Raw genomic sequence first — 9,887 nt, 5'->3', positions numbered from 1 at the left:
TTTTCTTGCACCCTGAAGTATTGAAAATGTATATATTTGATGTATTATTAGTTTGAAAAATGCAAAGTTGAATTTATTTTTTATCCCTCTTGAGATTCAATTTATCGAGACTCGACTGTACCCTAGCTACTTCATAATATGTGGAGTGGATGTTGTAGATTTTGTAATTTTATTTTAATTTATTGCTATAGGTAATTACTAATATTGTGAATCATAATAGGTATCGATAAATATTTTAAGATCAAAGAAATTGTAGTTATGACTTACAACATTTTATTAATAACTATATTACTTTAGTATCTCTGTAAACTGTAGGTAATTTTTAAATTAATACATATTAATTAATATATTTATAGCACGAATTATCTTAATAACCAAATATCAAGTAAGTAGTCCAAACAACTTGTACCTACAAATAATTGTACCTAACTACAGTGGCGTAGCGAATCATGTTTTTCAGAAGCAATTGCTTCTGGTTTCTGGGGGGTGGTGGTGGGCTATAACCTCATAAAGCCAACATGCACGATCAGTCTTTGAACTTAATTTTGAGTGATATCCCACCTTCCTATTTGAGCATATGAGTATCGTACACATCAATTGGAGTAGGGTGGGGAAGGTCATAATAATATGTTGGCTTCCATATGATTTAAAGTTCGCTACGCCACTGCCTAACTACATTTTAAAATTAAAATATATAATAAAAAGCCTATGATAATACCTAAATAATAATACATATTAATAATAATTCACTCCAATTTTTAACCTAACGTGATCTGCTGACAATTTTTGATTTTTACGAATAAGTATTTTTAATTTTTTTATATTTAAAATCACTTTAATATTTATATATTATATAACTGTATTTTTGTGAACACACAGTATATTTTTTACCGTTTCCACTTTATGAAATTGACAATTTTTCATGAATAGATCGATTTCGTATACGAGTAATTAGGTATGCTGTTTCCGATCAGACATCAAAATTATATTATAATAAATAAATATTAAATATGCTTGGCTATTAAAAATATCCAACTAATGCTTTAATTTCACAGTAAAATCTAGACAAATTTTTTACTTGGAATCGTTAAAATTACCTCCCACTAAATATGAATTATTGTAGTGTTATTATTTTTTCTCGTCTAGATAATGTCATTATTCTTATAATTATAAAATTGATAGTTGCAGTATATTACATATTATTAAGTTAAAAAATATAATAATAATATAACTTGACAATACACTGCACCAGGGTTGGAACGTATAAAACGTACAGTATAAAACAACTTAGTTTTATACGTTTTAAACTGTATAAAAGTTTTTTTTTTTGCTGGATTGAACAGCTCTTAAGTTATAAATGTATAATAATAAATAATGATTGTTATATTTTGTGATAATTTTTTAATATTAATTACTAAGTACCCAGTGGTGTATTGGTAAATATATTTATGGGTATACGCACCAATAAAATATGTACGTAACCTAAACGATCAAATTATATCATCGTATATATTATATATCGTTATTGCAGTTCAATTAGTACATAGTTTTTAACATTATTTTATTAATTTTTTTATAATGTAACAATAGAAAATAAAACAAAATCAACTCGAATGTCAAAAAAATTAAAATAATAATAACATTATTATTATAGGTACAATCTATAGAATTTTCCACATAGATTTTTTGTATTCAATATTGGGTTTACTAAATTGAACTTAAAGTCTTAAAATACATTAAACACGACGCATATTGTTATATAACTTATATTCAATACCTACCTCAATTGATAAGTAATTCATTAATACATATAATAATAACGAATAACGTTTTTTTCCTATATGAATTATTAAATAAATTTTAAATCTTATTTGGTTTTCTGGTTATTTTGGAAGCGTATACCCGTAAAATAAGATTTTACCTTGGGTATACGCCGAAAATCGAAAATCTTCTGATGGGTACACGGCGTATACCCGCGTACCCGCGTACCAATACACCACTGTAAGTACCATTTAGTTCATATTTATTCTGTCTTAATAAACTACATTAAATTAATAATTATTATTTTATAATAACAAAAAAGACATTTTTGATAATTGAATAATTTGTTATATTAATAAAAATATATATGTTTTTGTTCAGCTTTTGTTCATATTTATTGCAACGTTTTTGGATTTACAAGAATTTTTAAAACGCAATATTTAACACGACTCTCATTATTCATAAATCGCTCTACGCTCATCGTGCAGTCATCTTAAGAATCAATTTTGTGTTGTTAGTTTTAAATGTTTTAATATATTACAGTAAATGTATCAATTGTTAAATATTAAGGAAAAATATTAACTATTTCAATATTAAAATGAATTTAAAGTGACTGTTATCAACAATTGTTTAATATTTATATTATACATGTACATAATATGAATAATATAAATATTTAAAAATTCTGATAACTATAACTTAAAATTACAAAAAAAGAAAATTTCCGTAAAATGTGCTATGATAAGCACTTGTAAGACGGAGACAATACACGTGGGTATCACGTCCTCTTAACAGTCGACGAAATGCACGGGGTTAGCTAGAAGTTAGTACAAAATAAGAACAGATACATTTACATGATAAACGTCTTAACTACTAGTTATGGACACAAGTCAATTTGACAGCACAGGAATTGAAGAATGCGTGTGTTAAGAATTAGGATGTTATTATAGTATAGGTATATTTTCCAAACCACCATATGAAAAATATAATATTCTAGGTTAGAATATTTTTTACATTAAAAAAAAAAAATTACCTGACTCTCACATCCATAATGTTGTAGACAGAGTCACGATTAACGATTTATCGATTTATAATGAAAGCCATTAGCTCTCGACGAAAAGTATTTAGCTTTAATTATTGGGTGTGTACCTATAAAATACAAATTCTTTTTAGCCATTAATCGCTGGTTAGTCAAATACTCAAATATAATAGGTACCTATATCGTATATATCAAATCACCGAATATTAAATAACGAATTAAAAAAAGTTTGAATCATATAAAGTTGGCATTTTTAACAGTCAACGAAATACACGGGGTCAGCTAGAAGTTAATACAAAAAAAGAACAGATACATTTACATATAACTATATAGGTATATTGCATCAAAACGTCTTGACTATTGGTTATAGACACAAGTCATTTCGACTGCACAGGAATTGAAGAATGTGTGTGTTAGGATGCTATTATAGTATATATTTTCCAAACCACGCATATCAAAAAATATAATATTCTAGGTTAGAATATATTATTTTACATTAAAAAAAAAAAATTGTCCAACTCTCACATCCATATTATTGGTATAGACAGTCACACATGTGACATTCCGATTAACGATTTGTCGATTTATAATGAAAGCCATTAGCTCTCGACGAAAAGTATTTGGCCTTAATTATTGGGTGTGTCGTACTGTCATGTGTATAATAAAAATTCTTTTTGACCATTAATGGCTGGTTAGTCAGATACTCAAATCTAATAAGTAGGTATATCAAATGATATAAAAAAATATGGAGTGTATAATATATTTTGATCAAAATATAAATTGTATTGTATACAATTGTACATGTATCTCTACCACCTCTTTTAATTCTAATGAATAATTGATTAAAACGGAAACATCATAATAATATTCTGTATTTCTGTTATATCCTGTTGGTATATCAGACTTTGTCGTACACAATATTTTCTCACTTCTATAACATTTTACCTGCAGCTTCTGAGGACATTCTTACATATTTATTGAAAACAATTGATATTATGATACTAGAAATCCACTGGTGATTGATAGATAAATAATGATCAACAATAAATGATTAATGGTGATTCATAGATAAATCAAAACTCAAGAGGAAGGATATATATTTTATTTATTAGTATATATTTAGACGCAGCCTTCTAATTGATATCAAGATTTAGTTAATATTGCATATTGAAATGGCGAAATATACAACTAAGAATCTAAATTACAAAATTAAAATATAAAAACAAAATTAATAGGTAATAATAACTGCAGCTGTTAGTCTGTATGCAATGAGCCAGAAAAAACAGCAGGCTATTTGTAAAAATAATATAAGTAGTTCGCAAACGGGCTACCCCCATTGCAAAGAGCCTATAGTATTTTTGCAAAATAACTTATTTTCCATATGGCCTACGGGCTACGACATATTATATGTATATGTCGTACTATCTAACCTTCCTCTTGAATCACTTTGTCAATTAAAAAAAACTGTATCAAAATCCGTTGCCTAGTTTTAAAGATCTAAGCATACAGAGAGAAAAAGGGACTTGTTTTATAATATTTTAAGATTTTCAATTTATGAACTACATATTATAGGTAAGTAGTAAGTACCTACTAAGAACAATGTGCTTTTCATATTTACAATTCAGTTCTATCAAGGATTCATATTTGTACGATACAGTGAATAAAAACATCATATTAATTTATTCTTTTTGTTATTTTTGAAATTTAAAATTTTGAAATATTTCAAAATAGTGAAATAAGTATTTCAGTATTTTAATAAATTTTGTTTTATTTTTAAATAAGTTTTATATTTACATATAATTGTCATAAATTACCTTCATAACTGTATGGTACCTGCATGTATACCTAACCTTTACAATTAAACATTTAAAATAGTATTCAAAATTTTTAAATATTTTGATGTTTAAATGATACAAGTAGGTATACAATATTATACATGTATATTGTATATTATATACCTACTGTATTTATACATTAGAATATTTAAAACACTGAACATTGTGTTAAAAAAAATTTCAATGTTTCACGTTTTTGTGAAATATTTCATACTCCAAACACTACAGATAACATTAACAAGTATACTTGTTATAATACAAATATTTAACACGAACGTATATAAAATAACTGAGTTGAACAGTTAAATATGAAGCGAATATGAATGCGAATACGAAAGTTCCTATGTCAAGCACTCAAGCCCAGTGTTTAATACTTTGAGACATTTTTGTTATACGTGGGATGAAATAGGGCGACAACTATTAATGACCAAAAATAATTGATAACTCGATGATTAGAGCTAAATGGGGACAGTGATATGTGGCAGTATGGAAGTGCGATAATTTTAAATAATTAAATTATATAAAATTTGATTTTTATTTTATAAATTCTATTCAAAATAAAATGTGGAAAAATATCCAACAAAAAATTAATATGTCTCAAAAAATACCCAAAAATCCAAATATATGCAACATAAAACTACGTATTTGCATTTTTCATAACATGAAACAAATTTGTTTCTTGTTGGTAATTTTTACAATCGCGTAAAACAAATAAGCAAATGCTGAAAGTCCTCTGCCCTAATTATTATTATTTTTATGAAATATTTTCACTTAACACTTGGGTAAATATCTTCACATATAAACTATAATTTATATGCAGTGGTGTATCACCGTATCGGTTATGCATGCCCGGATTTAGACAATAAAATTTCTGTCGCAGATTGATTAAATTACTTAAATAGTTTTACTTTACGTTCAAAGTAACAAAGTGGTATAAAAATTCAATCAACTTATTCTATTTGACTGACCTAACTCACTTGACGTGTCACGTGAATAAATAATTTTATGGATGAAGATTTTTTACTTTAATTTATATCATATTATAAACAAAAACAAAAAATATAAAAAAAAAAACAAAAAAACAAAAAAATGACAAAAAAATACAATGGTTCATGTTTGTTAAGTTAATCACTGATCTTTAATAAAATTATCTTCATATCCCTTTCTAAGTTGCTCCATGAAAATAAATAACAAGACAGTCCCTGGTGCCACTCGTAAATAATAAAAAGGCCAGCCTTTCCACAAAGCCATAACTCCCTCGGACTTCACCAAAGTCGTCGCCACTTCTATTATGCCTGAGTATTCCGCTTTTCCATCTACGATTTTCTGTTGTTGTATTCTACGAATGTAATGTAATGCCATTTTATACTAATATACAGATATATTATATACAGTTATAACTTTATAAGCCATGCTAGATTTAAGGGGGCCAGAGGGGCCTGGCACAGCTACATAAGTTGTGCTATGTATGTTAAATATAATTTTGAGTAATTTATACTAATAATTTTAAACTTTTGTGCTTATAAGTACGTAATACATATTGTGTGGCAAGGGTGGGAAATTAAGTATTACAGTCGCGAGCAACGTGTGCGGCATGAGCCGCAGGCAGGTTAGCCTGAATATTTATTTAATAATTATTTGAAAAATATTGCCCCCCTCTCCAAAAAAAAAAAAAAAAAACAAAATTCTACATTCCCCATTGGTTGTAAGATATCGTTTAAACATATTACCTAGTTTTTAACACGTCCATTGGATTCGAGCACACGGAATATACAATTCCGGAAATCATGCTTGATACAGTGTGGAGCTTTAAACCGTTTTCCATATTATCTAAAACCGTTTTCGAAGTTTACATATTATAATATTTTCGTATTACCAGTGCCATAAAAGCCAAATCATCACATGTGTAAAATATTTTCCGTATGAATTATTCAATGGTTGGCTTTTTGGCCTAATATGTAATATTATAATAGGTATACGTAAATCGCTAATGCTAAGTGGGTAACTATAGCGATCTTACAATTTTCCATCATATACACTTTAGCCTCGTCATACGACATCAGCTGCGTTAAATTGGCTGTCATCGCTCTGAGAATGGTCGCTACCGTCCCTCGCCACAGCCCTGTTATGCCTTCGTCCTTTCGTATTTTTATCAGTGCGTCGAACACGCCTTTGTAGTTACGACGGCTCTCCGCTGGCAATCGTCCGTCGGCTGTCATGCGGACCACAGCAATCTGCGGTCATTTCAAACTGTTTTAAAATGATTAACGACTCCAGGACGCCCAGAGACAATTATTAACTAACTAGATGCAAAATACTTTTGGTTTCAATATAAGCCCCACGCTCCCTCAAAACCACATTTATATGAAATCTTTACACTTATCAGTTATCAATATCAGTATAATAAAACAAGGTATGATTAAAACATAACTTATTTTGGTTAATCAAATTTATACCACCGGGGCATAAATCCTCCCTTCAAGATGATTATAGATCACCGAAAAATAATATTCACCATGACATAAACAACATGGTATGATCGCAAAAGTCTAGATTTTGTTTAATTCTGCGCAATATCACGTCGCTCTTACCCACATGATCATAATATTATTGTCATTCAATTATTATTACTATTACACGCTACTCTACGTCACACATTTACGTGGAAAGTTCTGACCGTCTATAAGTCCCGACCATACCTTGTTGTTTATATAGTGATATACGAGTTGGATAATCAATAATTACGTCGGTCGGTGTGGAAATGAACGCTGCTAACGCTCCGGTAGACATGCTGGCAATTGCGTTATTAATCACGGTGCCCTGCCCTCGCCTGAAACACATAGGTAACATATATTATTGATAAAATACTTATTATAATATTATGTATCAGTATCATTCGATTTCTAATGTCACCGATACATGACAAGATTACCAATTAATAATTATCATACTGCCATACTGATGTTGTAGTGATGTGGTAAAGTTAAAGTACTTAAATTACACAATATGAATACATGATTACTTATTACCTACGTAGAACGATTGACATATTTTAAGACTTCGCCAGTGTACATACCATAATAGTATATTCCCATGTAATATAGTTTGATATATATATATTATATACCAGTTATTACGTCAAAAACTAAATTAAAAGTAATTACCTACATTTAAAAGAAATTATTCAACACGCAAATCTCAATAACGTCGCCGTACCTATAGCTAAATAGATGCAATTCCGTCAAATGTCACATTGTCACGTATACACGTTCACACGAGATTATTACTATATTATTCGTGCGACTTTTAAGCTGTTTTTTTGTTTATACTTAAACGGGTAATTAATATTATAATTTAGCTAAATGTCATAATATGTATATTTATATTACGCATGCCGTGTGTAAGTGTATTTAATTATCGAGCACCCACAATTCTATTTAAATTTCAAACGATATATTATATATTTTATACTATTCAAAATGTGCGTACGGGACGTATTCGTAAATGTACACGTAAACTTTACTGCATGTATATTATACCAACTATTCCGCCTGGCACTGTCCAGTGTCCATGCCAAAATTGTTTTTTTTTTCGTAAAAAAAATTTATAAATTGCTATATTCCTGCTAATTAACATAGTAATATAATATATTATAACCAATGTCAACTATTTAAATAAGCAAAAAATATTCCTTTTTCATGAGCTGAAAAAATGCATATATGAGCTACCCCTTAGGTACTTATATAGGTTGAAAAATAAGTTATAATTACCCTAGTCTGGTATAGTTTTTGAGTTTATATTAATTACAGGCAGATAGACCAAGATCCTTTTGTTTTATAAATACATATATATAGATATTCAATCGATATTAGCTCACTTTTTCAATTCATCTATGAGCGATGTGTAGCAGCCCACCCGAGTTGACGTAAATACTATTTGTCTCATAAAGTTTGCGGTGATGCCTTTATAAAAACCCGAAAGTTTTTCATTTTTTGCCATATTTATTATTGCATGAAATGAGTTTTTGTGATCTGAAGCCGTGCCCTTCTCGCCACTTAGTTGCATACGAAATTTCAGCACCTCCAATGGATGTACGAACACCGCGGATCCCATCCTAATGCAAACCACGGTTATACAATTATTTTTAATTAATGATAGCCAACATAGTATGACATAGATTAGTTGAAATATTATTGTTTTTATATTTTATTTTTACCCCGCCAATCCAGCAATTGAAAAGTTCACGAAAAATGGCAGAACTTTTTTCTTCTGTTCGTTCGACATCTTGATTGAGTATAGGATTAGTAGTTATCCGTTTACGATAGCTAATTTTTGCAAATATATTATATGCGAAAACGTAGAATATAAAACAATTTGTTTTTATGCTTAACAACAGATAAACAGTTAAGGTACCTACACCGTTCGTGTAATATTAATATTATTTAAGCTAGTAGGTATCGATAATTTTTTGAAACGCTTAAAGTTTTTTTGCGACGAAAATTCAATAACCACGTATATCGTACTTTGTGGAGTACCTATTTAATTAGATACTACCAACTAGGTACATCGTATAGTATGTATACATAATGCGGTCATCAATAAAATTGAACACTGTTTCAAATATTATGTGGATATATTAATGTGTACTTTAATTTTTAACAAACTTTGTTTGAATTAAATTTTATAAAAAGATATAACACGGTCAAATTTCAATCGTAAGTAATAACAATTAACTCACGTTTCGGTTTAAACATAAAATAGTAACCTTCGAATGCCAATTTATACAGGATTCAAATTGTTTGTACAATAGTTTAATCATTAATATACATTTCTTTATTTTCTTATGTAAATATTATATTATAAATAATATATTATTATTATTATAATAGTATATTGTATACTATGTTTTCACATGTTAATAATGTATTGACTATATATATGTAAACATTGTACCTATACACAATACACAGTAAGCACGTGCAAGGGCGTTAGCAGAAAATATTTAAACTAATAGAAAACAACTAAAATAATTTGGTATTCACTTGGCTTGTTTATTAAGCACTTACTATACAGTGTGATTCAGTAAGCATATTCACCCCCATTTTTATTTTAACAATGAATGTATTCAAATTCTGATTTTTGATATAGGGGAACACGGGGTAAAACCGATACTGGGGCAAAACCGATATTGCTCATTTCGCATTATTCTATGGATGAAAATTATATGTTTTAAATTTTATTTTCATTCCTTA

General features: G+C 28.5%; 1 protein-coding gene across 3 annotated transcripts in view; it reads right to left on the bottom strand.

Annotated features, from left to right (window-relative positions):
- Nucleotides 1-5,744: 5,744 nt before the first annotated feature.
- Nucleotides 5,745-9,887, bottom strand: part of LOC100158949 (mitochondrial 2-oxoglutarate/malate carrier protein-like) — a 13,332-nt gene continuing 9,189 nt past the window's right edge. For 2 of the 3 annotated variants that reach the window (XM_016806403.2, XM_016806399.2), the window contains exons 2-6: nucleotides 8,513-8,749; nucleotides 7,381-7,465; nucleotides 6,656-6,869; nucleotides 6,366-6,465; nucleotides 5,745-5,974 (exon numbers count right to left, since the gene is read on the bottom strand). In XM_016806403.2, coding sequence (XP_016661892.1) covers nucleotides 5,764-5,974; nucleotides 6,366-6,465; nucleotides 6,656-6,869; nucleotides 7,381-7,465; nucleotides 8,513-8,748 — 846 coding nt within the window. In that variant the 5' untranslated portion in view covers nucleotide 8,749 and the 3' untranslated portion in view covers nucleotides 5,745-5,763. Of the gene's footprint in view, nucleotides 5,975-6,365; nucleotides 6,466-6,655; nucleotides 6,870-7,380; nucleotides 7,466-8,512; nucleotides 8,750-8,851; nucleotides 9,314-9,887 lie in introns of those variants that run through there. The other variant, XM_001948359.5, reaches the window with a different exon arrangement.

Source organism: Acyrthosiphon pisum, chromosome X (genome assembly GCF_005508785.2).
Source record: "Acyrthosiphon pisum isolate AL4f chromosome X, pea_aphid_22Mar2018_4r6ur, whole genome shotgun sequence".
Lineage (NCBI taxonomy): Eukaryota > Metazoa > Arthropoda > Insecta > Hemiptera > Aphididae > Acyrthosiphon > Acyrthosiphon pisum.
Note: the sequence above shows the minus strand (reverse complement) of the source record. Positions and strands in the feature narration are given on the sequence as shown.